General features: G+C 42.4%; 1 protein-coding gene across 1 annotated transcript in view; it reads left to right on the plus strand.

Annotated features, from left to right (window-relative positions):
- Positions 1-22,567, plus strand: part of JAM3 (junctional adhesion molecule 3) — a 115,146-nt gene that overhangs the window by 57,503 nt on the left and 35,076 nt on the right. The window contains exon 2 of the mRNA XM_068240428.1: positions 21,845-21,910. Within this exon, the coding sequence (XP_068096529.1) occupies positions 21,845-21,910 (66 nt within the window). The remainder of the gene's footprint in view (positions 1-21,844; positions 21,911-22,567) is intronic.

Raw genomic sequence — 22,567 nt, forward strand, 5'->3', positions numbered from 1 at the left:
AGCGGAGGTTCAGGGATGGATGGTATCTGCAGATTTACAAATGTGTGGAGGGGACAGCTTGGGTGATAGTATTAGGAGTTTAAACTGGATCATTTGGGTAATTGACAGCCAATGACGGGATGGCAGAGAGGGGCAGCATCGGAGGAACAGTGGGAGAAGTGAATGAGACTAGTAACCGAGTTCAGTAGGGACTGGCGAGGTGCCAGCCTGTTTTTTTTTTTTTTAGTTTGCCGCAGAGTAGGGTGTTACAGTAGTCAAGATGGAAAATGTTTAAATGTTTTAACTCAGTGCTGAATAATATTCTATAGATTTTACACAACAGAGGCTCACTTTAAGAGGAGAAGCAAGAGACCTACCCAGTAGCAGCAGAGGTGGTTGATGAAACACTAATAAGTCCAGCATTCATGCAAATGTGATGCAAATTGTATGGTGCCTGCAGTTGGGCCTGTCAGATGCATTTCCTGGTGAATATGATTGGTCTCCAAGCTGCATAGAATTTGTACTAAACCTGCATGAAAGGTGGAAAAAATTGGCATCGCATTCACTATCTCTACCCGGTATCTGTCAGACAAAAAAATGAAAGTTGCATAAGAGGCAGCAGCAGAGGACAGCGGGTGACTGTCACCTGAAACCATTATATTTGGGCAGAAGTTTGCTGTGTGTAATCTGCTGATATTTATTCTTGTACAGTGTGAGGCCTCTGTGCTCATGTAACATGCACAGTATACACGGCTCAAGTGGGTTCAGCTGACATACAGCTGTTGCTGTCCAGTTTGTAAATTCACACAGTTGTCATTGGCAGTCTGTATGATCAGAGAGATGAATATGAATGGAACAGCTGACTGTCGTGACTCTAGTGACCTTAAGCCCTTTTCACTGTGAGCTGCATGATAATAGATGTGACATATGGCAGTGGCTGTTCCATGCGTGTTTCAGCTCAGTCCCCTCAGACTGGCGAAGGTGTGCTGTGTGTGTGGGGAAGAGATAACGTTTACTGGCTGTACCTGAACTCAATGGAGTCTATTTATAAACCAGAATTCTCAGAAAAAAACCCACACAAACATGGGCAGAACACACAGATTGTATAGCATATAGCACTGCACTCACCCTGCCTTGTATTGGAGTGACACATTACACTATGCTGCATTCATTGGCAGCTTGGAAAATATTTTTTGGTGTATGTGAATAAGTTATTGGCCCACATGCAATTACCATTTTATCCTGTGTATTCTCCTAGGTGATATTTCCATACCTTGCCAATAAAATGCCTTTTAAAGGGTCACTTAAAGAGAACCCGAGGTGGGTTTGAAGAATATTATCTGCATACAGAGGCTGGATCTGCCTATACAGCCCAGCCTCTGTTGCTATCTCAAACCCCCCTAAGGTCCCCCTGCACTCTGCAATCCTTCATAAATCACAGCCACGCTGCTGACAAACAGCTTGTCAGAGCTGGCTGTGTTTATCTCTATAGTGTCAGTCTGCTGCTCTCCCCACCTCCTGCAGAACTCCAGTCCCCGCCTGCATCCTTTCCCTCCCTGCTGATTGGAGGGAAGGGACGGGGGCAGGGACCGGAGCTATGCAGGAGGCGGGGGAGCAGCTGAGACTGACACTACAGATGTAAACACAGCCTCACAGCATGGCTGCGATTTATGAGGGATTGCAGAGTGCAGGGGGACCTTAGTGGGGTTTAGGATAGCAACAGAGGCTGGGCTGTATAGGCAGATCCAGCCTCTGTATGCAGATAACATTCTTTAAACACACCTCGGGTTCTCTTTAAGGCAAAAAAAAAGTTTTACCTAGGGCTTTTACCAGCCCCCTGCAGCTGGTAGAAGCCCCAGGTGAGTAAAACTCTTTTCTTTTGTTGCCTGAAGTGTCCCTTTAAGCCACCAGCAAGCGTTAAAGTACTTGAAATATTTTGGTAGTACTTATTCACCTACTTTTTGGTACTTTTTCAAATGCAAAGTGCTAAAAGTTAAAGTAAAAAAACAAGGTACTTTTCCGTTAGCTGGGCGCATCCGGCAGGTGGCGCACATTACATTATTACTTCACATAACAAAAGTGTTAATGTAACCAATTGTATCCGGCAGGTGGCGCTAATTACATTAACACTTCATGTAACAAAAGTGTTAATGTAACCGATTGTATTGTGTTTAAAGTGGCCGTCTCGCTGCGGCCAAAATGTATTGTAATAAGTGAATTCATGGAATTAAAATGAAACCGGCGGCAATGTAATAGATGAAGCCGTCGGCTTTGGCTCTCGCTCTCCTCCCCCTTGCCCTCTCTCTCTCTCCTATACAATACTGGCAGCCGGCGGGGACATGCGTGTCCCCCCAGAGTCGTTCGTCACGGCAGGGACCAGGATTCCTTGCCGCTACTAATGACTCTGGGGGGACACGCATGTCCCCGCCGGCTGCCAGTATTGTATAGGAGAGAGAGAGAGGGCAAGGGGGAGGAGAGCAAGAGCCAAAGCCGGCGGCTTTATTTTAATTTAATTAACACACTTGTTACAATACATTTGGCCACAGCGACACGGCCACTTCAAACACAATATAATCGGTTACATTAACACTTTTGTTACGTGAAGTATTAATGTAATTTGCGCCACCTGCCGGATGCGCCCGGCTAACGGAAAAGTACCAAAAACAAAGTTGAAAAAATTATGTCCTTGGAGAAAACTCAGGGGAAAAAGTTAATTACATATGGGTCATTGTCTTTTCTAATAGTCTCTTTTCAACTATTTTGGGGTACCCCCCAGACTTTGATGATGACTTTAGCACTGCAAGGCAAGAGAGCAATGTGCTCAGCCACCATGCAGTCTAGTAAGAACTGGCTGTGCCGCTGCTGTATTCTCCTATACAGAGTATCCTATACTATAAAATCCCTGTGTCGCTGCGTCCGTCCGTCAGTGCTTTTTAGCACTGCGCATGTGCAGGGACAAGACGCAGAGACACCACCGAGAGCTGAAGGAGGACGGAGCCAGGAGGGGCGGGTGTGTGGGCGGGCGCACATGTGCGCGGCGCATTAGTTACGGACCTAGCCCATTTTTAAATGGGCTTAGGCCACTAATTGAATGATATTATGCTGCCACTTTTCCCGTTTCCATCTGTGAGGTGCATGTTTGTAGTGCTGCAGTTGATTCAATGGCTGGAAGACGTTCTATAGGTGAGGAGTTTACATGAGGCAAAAGAGCCGGAATTTCTGTCTTCCTCTGTATATGTAGAGGAAGCCTGAGTGCTTGTGTCTCAGGAAACAGGAAAGTCTTTGTGTCCTTTTATAAATGACCTGGATACGAGAGGTCTGTGTGGAAATACAACAGGCATGTTTTGTTATTCAATAAAGGAACACATATTGCTGCTTATCAGTTTATATGGAAGTTAATGATCCCTTGTATTCATGGCTAAAAATATACAGTCTTGTAGAGGCGTGGGCAACAAAGGATGACCCTGGGAGTAGAGGCACATGAGAAACTGAAGTCGTGTTTATAGTTATAAAGGCTGTCCCTGAAATCAAGGCAAGTAAAGCACTTAGAATGTTATGTGTAAAAGTAAATACACCATGACATTTTTACACATCTTTTATTTTCATTTCAAAAATATTTATAAAGCTATATATATAATTTAGCACATATCAAGGACCATTTAGATGTCATTTAAGTACCTATACTAACAATGGCCAATCTCTAAAATATAGCAAGTAACCATCTTGTACATACCTCATTGAGCGCATGTATTAAAGTGTTGTTAACCATTTACTTTTATGCATATTTCTGAACCCCTTTTAAGGGTGCAATTTTTTATTCAAACGTATACCATTTGATGGAACAGAGAGAAGAGGGAAGGGGTAATCCAGAGACAGCCCACTGGACTCTACATGAATACCTTACAGATAGTTTATGTAGTTTTCCATAGGGTCGGCTGGTCTGGAGATGTTCTAAAGGGGCATGGTTAGGCAAACACATACTTATATTCTTTGGACTGTAATTGGGTGCATAACAATAGGAGCTGCAAGGGATGCAGCCGCAGGGGGGCCCGCTTGGAACGTGGAAGAGGTATGTCCGCGTTTCTTGTTCTATGCCTGCTGCAGTGCTGCCGATCAATGCTGGAGGGGGGAGCGCGGAATGGGGAGTCCGAGGTGAGACGGGGGATGAGTGTTCCCCCTCCCTGCTGCTGTGTGTGGGCACCCATGCCTGGCTATACTGAGGGCACCTATATGTAGCGATACTGTGAGCACCCATGCCTGGCTATACTGTGGGCACCTATACCTGGCTATACTGTGGGCACCCATGCCTGACTATACTGGGGCACCCATGCCTGTCTATACTGTGGGCACCTTTACCTGGCTATCCCTACTAGAGGTACCTATACCTGGGGTGGAGGGTGGGGGGCCCATCTAAAGTTTTGCAGGGGGCCCAGTGATTTCTAGTTACACCCCTGACTTGTTGCAATTTTATAATTGCAACATAAAAAATAACACCCCAGACAATTTAATAGTATGACTAATACTATCAGGGCTGTGGAGTCGGTACAAAAATCATCCGACTCAGACTCCTCGGTTTATAAAACCACCGACTCCAGGTACCCAAAATTGCTCCAACTCCTTAGCCTAATTTATACAAAGCCTATGGATTTTGTTCAAAAATCATCCGACTCCGACTTCTCCATTTTTATTAAACCACCGACTCTGACTCCAGGTACCCAAAATGATTCCTCGACTCCACAGCCCTTAATACTATGTTTTGCCATGTTTATCTCATCATATCACATGTCCGTTCCAGTATACTTTAAGCACATCTGTGTCGGACTTGTGATTAATGATAATATTTCAAGCTTATCAGATCTTCATATTACTTGAATTACTGTCCTAAATGTTGATCCACGCAGCAAATAATTCACAAGTTTCTTTCTGTATGGAAGGCTTTATGGGCTTTTATCAGCAATGTATTTATCTTATTCCAGGATGTATTTGTGCCTTCTTCTCTTGGGCTGGGTTCACACGAGAATGGATCTGTACTGCCTCCGTTCTATCATATGTGCAGACCAATCCTGACAGTCCGTTTATAGGGGGTTCACTACATTCCAGACCAGAGATGAGCTAGCTATTCATGAAATGAATGGCAACATAATCTACTGTTCAGAACAATGTGTGTATTTAGATTTTTCTTCAGTGGAGTCAGATGGAATGGGTAAATGTGAAATAGCCTACAGAATATCCTTGCAGTCTTTGACTTACCTGTTTTTAAGTCTGCTGGCTGGTCTATCAAAATACAAAGCAGCGGACATTGTGTAAACACAGGCTTTTCTATTCTTGTATGTTTCTCCTGTTCTAGTTGTATGGGTGGTTGCCTCTGCCCATCCTGCTAATCATTCTGCTGTTACAGGACCTTTTCATCGCCATCTCCTGTACAGAGCTGTGTATATTTTGTTTATCTCCTTATACTTATCTATAGCTGATTACTCACCCGACACCCAGGAAGATGATTCCCAGCAACGTTCCTCTACGACGACCGCATCCCTGATCCTTCTTGCGGGCGGATACACACAATGGCACACTACTGGCGCGAACAGGAAGTCAAGCGAACAGGAAGTCAAGCGAACGTGGTACTTTGCGCAGAGTCATCAGTGATCTTAAAGATTCCATCCACAGCATAGTGAGCATGGGCCTTAACTGCTCTCCCAAGTTTCCCTCTGTAATGGATTGCGGAGACACCGCCGCGCGGCCTGACAGCGGGGCGGCTGTCTCAGCGTTCAGGCCGGCGGTTTCCGCACAGCAGTGTGCGTCTGGTGTGTCTGAGCCTAGTACAGCACACAGATGGAGAGCTACGCGCGCGCGATAGGAGGCAGGACCTTTTTGCCAATAGGAGAGGGATCAACTGATCAGGACGATCAGCTGATCCCAGCGTAGTAGGTGATTGGCTAAGTGGTGCTGGGCGGCGCTGAGGAGCGCTGCTCCATATATACTTCTTGCCTGTCAGTTGCTGGTTGTCTGCCGGTGCGAATACTTACGTGTGAGCACTCAGACCAGTCAGATCCCACAGTGTGTTATAGGCCTGAACGATTTTAGGAAAAAATTGATCAAGCTTTGTTCCCCCTCTTTGCCTGTTTGTTCCCTCCTCTGTCTCTCTTTGTGCCCCCTTTGCCTCTTAATGCCTCCTCTGGGTCTTTCTCTTGCCCCCTTTGTGTCTCCGTGCCCGCTCTTTCTCTCTGTGTCTCTCTGTGCCCCCTCTGTCTCCCAAGCTGCATCAGTTCTGGACATAGCTTCTAATGCACGGAATACTTCCTGTATGTCATGTGACATACAGTAACCTGGAGTTTTGCCAAAGCACACTTCTTCAAACTTCTCCCATGTGGAAATGACGTGATCGCGATAATTGCCGCTTTGACGATTCCGAAATTGTGATCTTGGTGATCGCGATTTCGATTTAAATTCGATTTATCTTTCAGGCCTAGTGTGTTAGAACCAGGAGGACCTGGGAATTCACACTTAGCCAGAATACGTTTGTGTTATATGTTAGACCAGTTCCAGGGTGTTGAGACCATGGACCTCACACCCAAGCTTAGGGAAACTGTGTCATTGCTGTGTTATACTTTAGACCAGTTCCAGGGTGTTGAGACCACGGACCTCACACCCAAGCTTAAGGATACTGTGTCATTGCTGTGTTACTCTAGACTAGTTCCCGGGTCTCGAGATCAAGGAGCTCACACCCCAGTCTAGGACTCTGTTATATTTATATGTTATGACTATTTGCTCTGTCGACCTTTCTCTCGCTTTCTGATTCGGTACCTCAGCATATCTGTCTACCTGTTGCCAGACCCTGCCTGTACCGGTTGCCGAATCGGTCTTCTGTTTCTGTACCTCATCTGCTCGTGTGTTGCCGACCTGGCCTGCCCAATTATCCTAGCTGTCACTCTCCCTGAGTGCTCAGTCTATCAGTATTAGCAGTGACACCATTCCATCAGGTGTCAGCTGCAACCAAGACTCCCACTCCTCAGAGAGTCCGGCCTGTTAGCAGCCAGTGGTCCCTCCCTCTGGCTGCAGTACAGTTCACCATTTTATACTGTTATCCCTGGTTACCAGGTCCTCACTATCAAGAGATAGTTTCTGCACTGCCCGGGGTCACCTGCCCCTCAGGTGGCTCTTGGCCTAGTCTCTTATATCTCCTGCTCCTCGGGAGATAGCCTCCAGTTCATCCAATACATTTAACTCATTAAGGTGTCCAGAGGTTAGTCATACTTGTATTATTGGTGATTCTGCAGATCATCCATAATCGAGTATACATGTGTATTGTTGATGATTCTGCAGATCATCAACAATCAGATTCTCTCTGTGTGCTGACACCGATCGTTACACCCTCCTTACCATCTCCCACACAAAGCCTTGTATAGTCTCTGCTCCTCTTGCTGATCATACTGCTCTTCTAGGTTATCCTCCTTACTCCCATATAGACCCCTGACCCTTATTCAATTCTCTTTTTTTTTCTACAAGATAATCTTTCATCTTCTGTTTAAAAGTAATTTTTCAGCACTTTGCAACTGAAAAGGATCACAAAACAGATGAAGAAGAACTGCCAAATTTTATTCTGAGAATTTTTTTTTCTGGTGGTTTAAAGGGGATTTTATTGATAAGGTGTGAACATTTTTACCTAGAAGAAAACTTAGGAGTAAAAGTGAATTTACACCATAACAACATACACAATGTTTATTCCCTCACCCTTACCAAACCACCCCCAATCCAACCACCCCCTGGGTCTGACTCCAGCACACTACAGCCCCATAACCCTAGTCCCCAGTATAGTAGTAGTAGTAGTAGTAGTAGTATAGTAGTAATTTCAATTACATTCCATTGACTAAAATAGTTCACCCCCCCTCCCATTAGCAACCCCATGATTCCTCAAATACTCAAGCCAGGGTGACCAAACTCTGTCAAACTTGGACTGTTTCTCCATGCCTGAAGTTGCACCTCATGTTGGTCTCCTACTCTTGATACCTCTGAGGAAACTGCTCTTTGACCTGCACAGATGGTATCGTTTATATATTCCTTTATTACTAGATAGTGGCAGTGATATTTGCTGCCTTGATGATTCTGAACATGTTCTCTTTAACTCCATGTTCAGTTCTGCAAGATATCTATTGTAAGACCTACAGAAAGTGTCAGCTGTAGATGCTTTTTAAGTATTTAGCTTGGCCCTGGTGTGTCGTGTACCCTCAAACCTCTAGCTCGTTCTCCGTCAACGTATGAAATATTTTAATTTAGTTTGTTTTGATACATGTAGATCCAATTGAGTAATTGATTTTGGGAAGAACATACGCTGTATCAGTGTGTGATCAATATCAATCAATTAGGTAATGATCATTCAGTAATGATCATTTCACAGTTGACAAAAAAAGTCCTGTAATTTTCAATCAATGTTAATTGATCTTTAGTCAAAAACTAGCAAAGTTCCAGTTAATTAGTTGTTTTGTCTGATCAAAACAGTGCATGGGGCACCTTTACGCCTGCAGATAGTGATACAGGTAGTATATATCCTCTTTAAATATTACAGTAAAATGTCTGGACCATGTTGCTTTGCCTGGTGGTTTAGGTTTAGTCGCAGAATGTGATCAGACATTAATCTGGGATGTGGAGAGATTTAAAAGACTATTCCTCCACTGATTACATTCAGTGCCTTTTCAGAGACAAACCTCTTTACATCAAAGAGAGAAGTAACGTGCATGGATGTTTCTGAGAATTTAGCTGCCAGCCTGTGCTATATGTCATGACCAGATGGGCAGTGATATAACCGTAATCTATAGATGACACCTTTCCTACACTAAGTAAGAGTGTGTGAGAGGAATAACTTGTAGAGAGATTTTTCCCTGGGAGAATTTCCTTACAGACACTGTATATGTCCATGCGTATTCCAATGCTGGGACTACTTCTCTACATGATTGGTAACTTTTAGATTGTGACGTTCCTGTGGTCTGCATCCCGTCAAGAACAGGAAATCTGCTGCCTGATGCTGGCCTGCTTTGTGAGATAATAAATATTTCAGCTTTTATTGGATGTCTGTTTTCTGTGTTATCTTGAGAATATCTTCTCCCCATCCTGAAGTAAAAATATGATGTAAAGTGGATCCTTATGGTCAATCAGAGGGGAATGTCCTCTAAAGCTACATACTCGCCTCGCAACCCAGGAAGATGGATTTCAGCGATGTGCCACGACAATGAGCGCTCCCCGATCCACCTCCCTTGCAGCAGGTATGCACAAGGGCACACAACGGGCATGAACGAGAGTTCAAATAATTGCGCTACTTTTCGTGGGAGTCGTTGAGGATCTTAAAGATCCAATCCACCACGAAGGTCGTTATCGATGTGCATCGCTACGCATTGTTTGCTCCAACTCCGACTCCATATCCCTGGCAGGGCTATGGAGTGGGTACATCGCGTCCCAGCATATTTAAGCAGCTAAATAGGTAATTACTTTTTATTACATCCTGTCGCCTGAGATAGCCTTTAAATTATTTTATGCACATTAATGTTCGGCCATTCAGCAGAAGACTCTTATCTACACCTTGTCGCCCTGATGTTCTGCTTCCTCTAGACCCTAGGTTCTCAACGTGTGGTACGCGTACCCCAGGGGGTACTTCTGATGGTTCCAGGGGGTACTCGGGCTTGATATACTTAACCAAGAATAACAAATTTAAAGTTTTTGAAAATGATTGATCTTATTTAAACACCAGATTAGTATTTTAGCTAATTAAAAGATTAAATGATTGGAAATTGTTTAGAACCAATTATCATTTAGTACAATTAAATATATATTTGTCAAGGGGTACTTGTGATAATGTTTACTATGCCAGTGGGTACTTGGTGAGTGCAGGGCTTTAAAAGGAGTACATACCAATAAAATGTTGAGAAACACTGCTCTAGACCAGGCATGGGCAAACTTGGCCCTCCAGCTGTTAAGGAACTACAAGTCCAACAATGCATTGCAGGAGTCTTACAGCCACAGTCATGACTCCTAAAGGCAAATGCATTGTGGGACTTTTAGTTCCTTAACAGCTGGAGGGCCAAGTTTGCCCATGCCTGCTCTAGACTCTATAACTCAACCCTGTCCTCCATACTGTTTCATCATGCCATCATTTCAGCTGCTTTTCTGCCTTTGTGTCCCTATTCCTCCATCTTGTCTATATGCTGAGCCTCCTTTTCTCCATGTTCCTCACTTTGTCCTCCTGGTGTTTTGTATCCTAACACTGTCTCTACAAACTCACCAATTCAAATCTGACTCCACCCAGTCCCCCGATGTTCCTGTGTTTCTCCACTTTTGCTTTGGCATCATGTACTGTTTTCCATACTGCCTAAAGCTGTGTGCACACCTTATATTTTCATTGCCCAGAACAAAGAATTTGAGGTCACTTTGCATGAAAATCTAATGTGTGTACATGTGCCCCTGATGTTTATGGCCTCCCTTCAACAGTCAGTAAAGCTGGAAAGTCCTTTGCCGATACTACTCAGTAGGGCGCATCCTGCTCGTTTTCCATTCTCAATAACACAGAGCAGTAGCAGAGAGGCAAGCATTATGTCTGTGCAGGGATGATTCATAAGCTGTAAAGAATGATAATTTTAAATAAACAATCCAAGCAGTTTATGTAGATTCACATATAGTCCTACCCCATGACTCACTAGCCTCCTGGGGCTGTGTGTACAATCTATTCCATGATTTTTCCTCTTCCTCACCCTCCCACTTCCTATTCCCCTTCCTCATGGCGTGCTCCTTCCTGTCAACCTGTGTCCTCTATTACTTTATATGGTCTTCCATGCCATCTAATAACAGGACCCTCTCCTTCCCTGTGACTGTGTTCCTGTATGTGTCCCATGCGCTGTCTATACACAACCCCCATTCATTGTATGCCCTGCTGTTTCCGCTTCCTATTGTGTTAAATAAGGGGTTATTAGACAGGGATTTATTTTGCTGTACGCCTGGATGATCCTTCCTTAGCTCACTACACAATAAAAATGGGGACGTGGCTCAATAACGCTGACCTTTATTTTACTTCCAACTGTACACTACTGACAATGGGGAGAGCTTAGTCTGAATTTTATGTCTGAATTTTATGTTGTTACTGGAAATGATTCATCTGTTTGTCTCTTTTTACATGGAAAATCATCACTGAGCTATTGAGGATGGAATCATCCATAGCTCTCAACCATGCCATGTGTGAAATATATCTGCACTCAGCCCCTTTCAAAGTATATCTTTTGAATAAAGTTATAACCATGCTGCAGTCTATCATTGGTTGGGTAGAGATTTGGTGATTAATATTTGAAGGACAACTGAAGTGAGTAGAATATGTCTCATGCTGAGACAATGCACTTTCTATAGTGAAGGGGGGCTATGCATACACAATCGGGCAGAGGAGACTAAGGGAGGAAATTACATCAAGATTGGCTTCAAAATAGCCACACTTAAAATGGAAAATGCTAAGAAGGATTTTATAAAATCAAACCGTGGACAGTGCAATACATAGGTTATGTAAGAAGAGCAAGTATTTATCTACTTATATATGTGTTGTTGTTTTTTTCTGAGATAGTATGGCTGACTACTCTTCTTTAAAGAAAATCTATAACGAAAAAGTTCCCCTGGGGGGTACTCACCTAGGGTGGGGGAAGCCTCCGGATCCTATCGAGGCATCCCCCATTGTCCTGTGTCCCACGGTGGCGGCAATAAAGCTCCCCGAACAGCGGGGATGTAAAGATTTACCTTCTCGGCTCCAGCACAGGCGCAGTATTGGCTCTCCGCTCGGAGATAGGCGGAAATAGCCGATTGCTGATGGGCCGCTCTACTGCGCGTGAAGAGCCACAACAGCGCCCCCGCTGGAGCCAGAAAAGGTAAATATTGCACAGCCTGACAAATTGTCGGCTGTGCGTTCCGTGGGCTGCAGCGAGACCGCCGTTGGACACAGGAGGACGGGGGAAGCGTCGATGGGGTCCAGAGGCTTCCCCCTACTAAGGTGAGTACCCCCCAGGGGAATTTTTTTCGTTACAGAATCTCTTTAAAAGGAAAAAAATATGGCAGTCTCCATATCCCACTCACTACAGTTGTCCTTTAAAGTGAATATGAGATAAAATGTGGGGTTCTTACAAATGGCCTCCTGTCTTTGGTAGGAAGCTTGAGTGTCTATTTTCTATTTAGAATGAGTGCAGTATAGTCAGAACTGTTTTTTTAGTTCGGTCCACTTTAAAGTGGAATATAACCCTGCATTTCATCTTTGCTCTAAAACATTATTTACAGCATATTATATGCAACCAGCATTTTTTTTTTTTTTACTAGACCAGCATTCGAAGGGTTACACACAAAGCTTTAAAGTTCAGTGCAGTGAAATGCAGACGCATCTGAACTTTAGATAATGTTATCTTGTGTTTACTTAAATGTATCAAGTGAGGAATGTGACACATTCTCTGACTGCGGAGAAGCTGCTGGAGACAGAGAGACTCTGAAAGCATTTCTGTCTGCAAAACCACAATGAATAAAACCAGTTATTAATAAAATGCAAAGTCAGCTCACAAAGCAAAAAAACTGTACTTTTGGAAACCTATAACTTCTAAACGAATAATAATACTTATGCACAAATGCAAATATGATAACCGTATGGCATTTAAAAAGTAGGTAAACATGTTTTTATTGAATATTATGTCAGGGTTTTATACCGCTTTAAGTGGTATACTGACATTTGGCAATCCTGTCCAAAACCTTGTTATCTGATTGAAACAAATAAAAGCACATGCAATTGTTATCTGGAGCCACCCTTTGGCTGTGTTGATTTTCTTTTTTTTTACGCTAATTGCACTGCTTTTAACTGTAGTGTGGATGTTTCCTGCTCCTTTCTTGCCTCTTCCTTCAGTAGGGAAGAATATAGGGGCTCAGCTAAACTGAGAATGCAGGTTTGTCTAGTGGTCTCTGGTTAGCAGTTGTCAGATCATAAACTGTAATAAGCAATCTTATCCCAAAATCATAATAAATTCCACAGATCTATTAAATAAAGTGTAATCAAATCTCGTTTTCTCAGCAATGTTGGAATTAAAATGCAGACAGGGCATCAGGGCAGTTTCAAGGCTAAATTGCTCACAGGGCGAGGGTGTCAAAAATTCAGGAAGTAGAATGAGCAGCGATGGAGACACATAAGACCGGCAGGACGTGGAGCTCTATTGGGTGGACACCGGAGCCCAGAACAGGTCTCCAGCGGCTGCTTGGAGAGATACGCAAAGATCGCACTTCGCCTGCGTAGACTGGAGCTGACTGACGGCAGTGACGGGACCCGGTTCCCGAAGCTGCAGACAGCAGAGGACAGCGGCGTGGGAGCATTCCAAGCAGATGGGGCTGGAGGAAGCCCCAGGTATGTATACATCTTTTTAATATTTTCAGCTCTGGTACACTTTAAGTGAGTTTCTGATTCCTGTACTTAGCTTGAACTGTATTATTGCGCAGTTACCTAAATTCTGGTTCGTATCTCACCTTTATTTTGACTGGTGTTTTGGGGATTATTGTTGACTCTAGTAATGGTTACCAAATTATTATTATTTTTTAGTATTTATATAGTGCCAACATCTTCCACAGCACTGTACAGAGTATATAGTCATGTCACTCAGAGTGGCTCACAATCTAAACTAACACTATGACACTGCTGACCCTGAGAATCCCCCATGAAGAGATGGACTAGTCCAAAACCTGACGCTTCTGTCAAATTTCTACTACCTACTGTAAAGGGGCCCATACACTGGTCGATTTCAACCTTCGATCGATCGATAGATCGATTCCATAGAATCGATCAATCAGAAATCGATTCTTTCAAATCTATCGATGAATTTGTGGCCGATTTCGATGGATTTGATCTGTCTGACAGGATGGAAGATCTTGGTCGAGCTGCTGCTGGTAGCAGATCCATGGCCCATAGAGTTGCATTGGATCTAATGGTCCAATAATGCATTTCATTCTGAAATCTATTGGAAATCTGTTCCTAGATTCCTGTTGAATCTGCTGCAAATCTATAAGTGTATGGCCACCTTAAGGGACAGCAACATAGGAGAAAAGTAATTTATGGCTCATTTTACTCTGGAAAAACCGTACTTCTTCTTTGTCTATGTTTGAACATATTTTACATTTTACAATTTTTCGCCATAGTGCCCCTTTAAATGTATTTATTGAAAAGAGTACGGATGTGCAGTGCAAAACAAACAATTGCTAATTAATCCAAATCTACTTTAATATGTATTATAAATAGGAGGCTGAATTAGGTTTTTTTTTTTAGCTTTGTTTAAAAACGCAAGAATATTAAATTCTTCCTTTTTATCTGTAAACGTCCACTTTCAAATATATGCTTCTTTCTTCTTCTGTACACTTTTGTGTAGTGATGTCACCTTGTCCTCCATTCTTCTGTCATTTTCATCTGTACATTTTTTTTTATTTTTTTTTTATTATTATTATTATGTGATTTAGACTTCTTTTCTTCTATAATCTTGCTTGCAATCGCCTGTCAGTCCCTGCTGTTAAAATGATTAGGAGCCCATCGCCAGCATTTGAAATTTCCACTGGGTGTGGACCTATTGACAGGAAAGACTTCACAGATTGACCGCGTAGCATTTCTGTCGGCCCAGAAGAATGGGGGGGGGGGGGGGGTAAATAATTCAGGCAAATTTGAAAACTTCTCGCTGCTGATTAATCAGGCGCCATCTAATACCTAGCTTCTCAGCGTGTGGTATGTGAACCCCAGGGGGGTACTTCTGATGGGTTCATTGGGTTCACAGGCTTGAAGTATTTAATTAAGTCTACCAAATATTACAGTTTTAGAAAATAATAAATCCAATATAAACAACACCAAAGTAGTAGTTTAGCTAAGTAAAGGAAATAGTAAATGCTTGGAAATTGTATGATACGATTACCATGTATTACTATTACATATATTTGTATGAAGGAGTACTTGAGATAGTCTGAGCCATACCTGAGGTACTTGGCCAGCACAGGCTCTCAAAAGGGGTACATGCCTTTGATATATTGTGAAACACTGATCTAATTGATCGCTGCTCCAGGGTTTGTAATCAAGTCAGTTGTAATTTGCATGTTTGGAGAATTTATGTGTATTTCCTATGTTATTGTAATTATAACTATTGGGAGATTAGGAACAATACACCCTTAGTGGTGTACCACCTCACCAGATTAGACCATGATCAAGTACAAGGATCTGTGTAATAATAGAAAATAAGTTTGCAGGAAACTAGCAAAAAAATAAAGATGAACTTTTTATTTTGATATGCCAAGAGTGCAGAAAAATATACAAAAATTCTTCAATCCATAGATTTATCCATAGACATAGATGATCATATCATGCAGTACAATTTAAGGATAAATGGTTAATGCAAGCGATAACGTCTACTTGTTTTGAGTCGTTGATTAGTTACCTATTTTTGTCAGTATACAGTAGAATCTCGTTATAGTAAACCTTTGGATATAGTAAACTCAGTCCTCAGGTCCCAGCAAATGCGTGACCAATTCTGATATACTGTATATTCTGGCATATAAGACTTCTTTTTAGCCCTTGAAAATCTTCTGAAAAGTCAGGGGTCATCTTATACGCCGGGTGTCATTGATGCAGGGTGATGTGCCCTATCCTGTTACCGACTCTCAGATCTCGCTGCTGAGGACTGTAGTGAAGCGGTGCAGGCGCACATGTGCGAGATCTGAGAGGTAGAAAAGGAGGCAAATGGGGTACAAGGGTGGGCGAGAAGGGTGAAAGAGGCGTGTTTTATGGGCACAGCGCGATCTATTCTTCCATACCGCTCTGATAAACGGACAAGGAGAGCTGACCAATCCACTTTGGGAGAGGGAGAGTTGACCAATCCAACCAGTAAATCGCCTATTTACTGGGTACCAAATACAGTACAACATCAGTATATGTTCATACATAGCACCAGTATATGATGTTTTTTTTTTATTTTTATTTGGTGTGCGTTGGAAGAGGGGTAGTCTTATACGGCGAGTATATCTCAAACGCTATATTTTAACTGGAAAAGTTAGGGGGGAGTCTTATACGCCAGAATATACGGTAGTAAACTTTTCCTGATCCCTTGGAGTTTACTATAAAGTGATTCTACTGTATACATTTCTGATAAACATTGTGTTGGTAAAAGGCCTGAAGAAGAGTCATTGCGATTCGAAACAAGTCGACGTTGTCGCCTGCCTTAACCATTTATCATTCACTTTTACTACATGATAGGATTGTCTATGTATGAACCTATGGATTGAAGAATGTTTGTATATTTTTCTGCACTCTTGGCATATTAAAAGAAAAAGTTCATTTTTAATTTTTTGCTGGTTTCCCCAAAAATATTATACATATCTTGTACTTCATCATGTTTCTTATACAGGGTATTGAGTGTTTGATTGATAACCTACCAAAAAGTGAGGAAGCCTGAGTATTTTCTAAAAGCATTGGATCTAGCTGGCAACCTTTTGATCACAGAGTGTGGTTGGCAGGCAGACATGTTTCCTGTCAATGTGTCCATTATAGTTTCTTCTCCAGCCACTGTGCCCCATCATAGCTGGCTTCTGCTTCTCTGACAGATGAGAGATTCCAGCTCCAGCCAGGAAGACAGCTGCAGGGAGACTTCAGTGATTGGGAAATCTGGGATTTACAATGACCCCCTTCCCCCACTCCCTTGGTACTAATCTGAACTTTCTTGTGGGTCTGTAGCAGCTGAGGAAAGATGAACCTCTTGAAGGAGGCCATAAACACCATTTCTGTTCTCTTGTCATCGTGATTGTCTAATTGTGTCCTTTGGTGTGCTGGATGGACAGTTGGCACACTGATGCCTTTCCTTCGCTGGGGCAGAACCTCAAGGAATTGTTTTGATGCCAATTTTAGGATCTGCTGTTTGAGGAAACACAGTTCAGTGACTGCAGTGTGAACTGTGGAAGCATCAGTTACTGACTTCCGTAGAACACATGACTGTAAAAGACTTTGCTGTGTCGATATTTTTTTTTTAATTTAGAAATGAAAACCATAAAAGAAAAGAAGATAATGTTTTATCCCTAAAAGAAGAAAGCTATCTCATAAACAGGTGGTTGTAGGTCAATTTAATAGCGTGACCTTTTGTTCTATACATGTTTTCCTGGCCCCCTTTAAAGGATACCCCAACTGAAATGTGACATAATGAGATAGACATGTGTATGTACAGTGCCTAGCACACAGATAACTATGCTGTGTTCCTTTTTTTCTTTCTCTGCCTGAAAGAGTTAAATATCAGGTATGTAAGTGGCTGACTCAATCCTGACTCAGACAGGAAGTGACTACAGTGTGACCCTCACTGATAAGAAATTCCCCTTTTTTGCCTCTTTCTTGCTCTCAGAAGCCATTTTCTGCTAGGAAAGTGTTTTATAGTTGGAATTTCTTATCAGTGAGGGTCACACTGTAGTCACTTCCTGTTTGAGTCAGGACTGAGTCAGCCACTTGCATACCTTATATTTAACTCTTTCAGGCAAAAAAATAAAAAAGGAACACAGCATAGTTATTTGTGAGCTAGGCACTGTACATACCCATGTCTATCTCATTATGTCACATTTCAGTTGGGGTATACTTTAAGTCTGAAATTAGTTCTGGCCCCAAGGTGTTTCAGTTCTGAAGTGAAAGCGCTGGACCTCCCAACTTACCTACCAATCAGTGCAATCTCTGCCTTATTCATTTCTACATCGGATGGGTTAAGCACAAGCTGCAGGTGTTCTTTGTGCCAGAATTCTTCATTAGGGAAGTATTTAGGGTTTATGTTTTGTATTTCTTTAATTTGCTTTTAGGGTTAGTTGGATTAGGAATACACTGGGATGCGAAAGTTTGGGCAACCTCGTTAATTGTCATGATTTTCCTGTATAGATCTTTGGTTGTTACCATAAAAAATGTCAGTTAAATATATAATGTAGGAGATGCACACAGTGATATTTGAGAAGTGAAATGAAGCTTATTGGATTTACAGAAAGTGTGCAATAATTGTTTAAAGGGAACCAGAGAGGAACGGGCTGAAAAAAAAAAGAACAAGCTTTTATACATACCTGGGGCTTCTTCCAGCCCCATAAGCCTGGATCGCTCCCACGCCGCCATCCTCCGCTTCCTGGAACCGCCGTTACCGGGCCCGTCACTTCCGGCGGACGCGGACAATTGTCCGCATCACAGGGGCTCCCTCCATACATGTACGCATGCGGCTGCACAGCAGGCAGCCTCATGCGTACTTGTATAGAAGGAGCTCCGTGTGATGCGGCGAATCGGCCGCGTCCGCCGGCCGACTGGCCGACTAGCGGCAATGACGGGACCCGGTGGCGGCGGATCCAGGCAGCAGAGGACGGCGGCGTGGGAGCGATCCGTGCCTATGGGGCTGGAGGAAGCCCCAGGTATGTATTAAAGCTTCCCCCCAACCTCTCTGGTTCCCTTTAAACAAAATTAGGCAGGTGAATAAATTGGGCACCACAAAAAAAAATTGAAATTAATATTTAGTAGATCCTCCTTTTGCAGAAATTACAGCCTCTAAACGCTTCCCGTAGGTTCTAATGTTATTGTATTGTATTGTAATGAGAGTCTGGATTCTGGTTGAAGGTATTTTGGACCATTCCTCTTTACAAAACATCTCTAGTTCATTCAGGTTTGATGGCTTCCGAGAACGGACAGCTCTTTTTAACTAACACCACAGATTTTCGATTCTATTCAGAACTGGTTACTGAGATGGCCATTCCAGAACGTTGTACTTGTTCCTCTGCATGAATGCCTTAGTGGATTTTGAGCAGTGTTTAGGGTCGTTGTCTTGTTGAAAGATCCAGCTCCGGCGCAGCTTCAGCTTTGTCACTGATTCCTGAACATTGGTCTCCAGAATCTGATGATACTGAGTGGAATCCATACATCCCTCAACTTTGACAAGATTCCTAGTCCCTGCACTGGCCACACAGCCCCACAGCATGATGGAACCACCACCAATTTTTACTGTAGGTAGCGGGTGTTTTTCTTGGAATGCTGTGTTGTTTTTCCTCCATGCATAACACCCCTTGTTATGCCCAAATAATTCAATTTTAGTTTCATCAGTCCACAGCACCTTCTTTCAAAATGAAGCTGGCTTGTCCAAATGTGCTTTAGCATACCTCAAGCAGCTCTGTTTGTGCTTTGGGTGGAGAAAAGGCTTCCTTTGCATAACTCTTGCATACAGCATCTCCTTGTGTAAAGTGTGCCGAATGGTTGAACGATGCACAGTGACTCCATATGCAGCAAGATGATTTTGTAGGTCTTTGGTACTGGTCTGTGGGTTGACTCTGACTGTTCTCACTATTTTTCGCTTCTGTTTATCTGAGATTTATCTAGGTCTGCCACTTCGAGCCTTAACTTGAACTGAGCCTGTGGTCTTTCATTTCCTCAATATGTTCCAAACTGTGGAAACAGACAGCTGAAATTTCTGAGACAGCTTACTGCATCCTTCCCCTAAACCTTGATGGTGAACAATCTTTGTCTTCAGGTCATTTGAGAGATATTTTGAGACCCCAATGTTGCTACTCATCAGAGAAAATCAAGAGGAGGGAAACTTACAATTGACCCCCTAAAATAATCTTTCTCATAATTGGATTCACCTGTGAATGTAGGTCAGGGGTCACTAAGCTTACCAAGCCAATTTGAGTTCCAATAATTAGTTCTAAAGGTTTTGCAATCAATAAAATTACAACAGTGCCCACATTTATGCACCTGCCTAATTTTGTTTAAACAATTATTGCGCATGTCCAGTAAAGCCTTCAACCAGAATCCAGACTCTCATTGGAACCTACAGGAAGTGTTTAGAGGCTGTAATTTTTTACAAAAAGAGGATCTACTAAATATTGATTTCATTTCTTTTTGTTTAAACAATTATTGCACGCTTTCTGTAAATCCATTAAACTTCATTTCACTTCTCCTATAGGATTTATTTCACTGAGATTTTTTTATCGTTACAACCAACGATTTATACAGGAAAATCAAGACAAATAACAAAGTTTCCCGAACTTTTGCATTCCACTGTAGGTGCTGGAAGGCTGTGAGAAAGTAAATAGTGTTTTATGGTGAGAGAATTGCTACGACATGGAGAGTTGCAGCTTACATTTGGTGGAATTTTATGTGACAACCTTGAGGTTGGAGGAATTTCCAGCATTAAAATAACTGTACTTCGCTTGTCTAAGCCAACATTACTTGAATGTCTGTTAGTATATTTATACTCTTAACCGCCCTCCTTAGTGTGATAAGAAGGCGGCACTGCCGGACACGAATTCTGTGAGATACGGTACTTGTTTTTTTGTTTTATTACATGTTTAGATAAAGATTTTAAGCTATAATTACTGGTGATGCAGACTTCACTGTTGGACTTTGAGCTTGTGTTTCTACTTTGGTACCAAAGGACACTGGTCTTGGCACATCTTTTCTAAGTTTTTGCATGGGTCGTTTCTCTATGCCAACAGATATGAGCCCTGTACAGTCATGTCGCTCTGATATACCAGAGCGATACATACTGTTTCTGTAGGGATTTATGAGGGACTGTGGAGTGGCTTTTAGCGGGTAGAGTAAAGAGGGGAATAATGCATTTGTGAGTTGACGTCATTGAAAGATCTGGCATTCTGGGTCGGTAAACAAGCTCAAGGTATGCTTGTACATGTTTCTGTATTTTTGGCCAAGACGCCCATGAACGACTGCTCTAACAGCTAGTGTGCATATGTAGCTTAAGTTCTATGGTTTGTTTCCAACTTTTCTATCTTCCTATAGATTTTCAATCGCCAAGTTCTGGTATAGATGAAATGCCTTGTGTTATTTTCCTTTTCAACCAAAATAAATTAGTATATTAAAAATAGACAAATAACCCGTAATCATCGGTACCATAAAATTGAGGAAGTGGAGTCAAAGAATTCATGTACCGACTCCATAGCATAGATTTATCTTACTCTTTTACTGGTACTTTTTACTTGCCTGGTGCTGAAAAAGTAATTTTAAAGATAACTTGAGAAGAGTCAGTTATATAGGAGAGAACAGAGGCGCCAAAAGGATAAAAGGGGTTTTAAAGGAGCTTAAAAGCCCAAAATTTGGTAATTTAGAGGAGGCAGTGGTGGACTTGCCTCCTCCAAGCAGACACAACACGACTGTACATTCAGTCTATTTATTAACGAACTCCAGATAAACCAAAGCAACGCGTTTCATGGGTCAGCGCCACTTCCTCAGGCAATAGAGAAAGGAGTTACAGCATCTAGCAAAACAAACAACACTCGGCACCTCTGAGAGTTGCCGAGTGTTGTTTGTTTTGCTAGATGCAGTAACTCCTTTTTCTATTGCCTGAGGAAGCGGGCGCTGACCCGTGAAATGCGTTGCTTTGTTTTATCTGGTGTTCGTTAATAAATAGACCGAATGTACAGTCGTGTTGTGTCTGCTTGGAGGAGGTAAGTCCACCACTGCCTCCTCTACCAAATTTTTGGCTTTTAAGCTCCTTTAAAACCCCTTTTATCCTTTTGGCGCCTCTGTTCTCTCCTATATAATATTGTATCCACCCTGGGTGGAGGGTTGCGACCCTTTTCTACTATCTACAGAGAGCGACTTCTTATTCCTGAATGGGGTCAGGATAATCTCCCCACCTGCCTTTACAGTGGTTGCCTATTGGTGACCCATGCTTGTGAGTATAACAACTATTACTCTTTGTCATTATCCCCTTTGTCAATACATACTACACTATTGGGGCTCTTGGTGTTCCTCTGTTTATCTCCTTTGAGAAGAGTCAGTAGTAAAGCTAGTTGAGGGTTTTGTGTTCGTAAAGTAAGCTAACTATGGATTGTCTATTTGCAGGTTGTGTTGTGCTGGCGGTGGAACTATCTACAGTAAACCCCAATCCAGAAGTTCAGGAATTTCAGAGTAAGTTGCAGGACAATGTTTTATTGCAGTTATACTTTTCTGTCCTGTGACTCTAGCCGAAACATATCCTGGTCATACAGATGTGAAAGTTATTGAACTACCTCTCCCCCTTTTCTGTTTTTTAAGCCTTTTATGCTTTTTGTATGCCTCCATCTCACAGTATTGTAGTGCAAGAAAGTCTGCCACACCATGTAGTCTTATTTCATTTCTGAGTATGGAATGAAAGGAGGCAGATTATTCTTGTTCTGATGGATTTTATTTCTTAAGGCTGGAGAACAGTGGAGAGCTGGAAGGCATAAGTAAACCAACATGTAGCCTGGATTTTTTATTAAAAAAATCTATTATCTGATATTAAGAGGGAAAAGTTTACAAGCCTAACCTGGTTCATAGTAAAACATTTAAAAAAATAATTGGTACTTATCTATATGAAAGGAGATCCACCCCCTTGATGATAAGCGTCCATTCACACTGGGGCGACTAGCAGGCGATAACTGCGAATCCCACAATTGCTGGCAATTGATAGCGTGCAATATTAACTATATGGCTGTGATCCCACTGCTGCGATCATCGGCAATTTGTGATTAGCGGTGATCACAAACACGGTACATGAGCATTTTTCCACGAATTTAGAGTGATCGTGATTACAATGCTAAAAAG

This window comes from Hyperolius riggenbachi, chromosome 6 (genome assembly GCF_040937935.1).
Source record: "Hyperolius riggenbachi isolate aHypRig1 chromosome 6, aHypRig1.pri, whole genome shotgun sequence".
Classification (NCBI taxonomy): Eukaryota; Metazoa; Chordata; class Amphibia; order Anura; family Hyperoliidae; genus Hyperolius; species Hyperolius riggenbachi.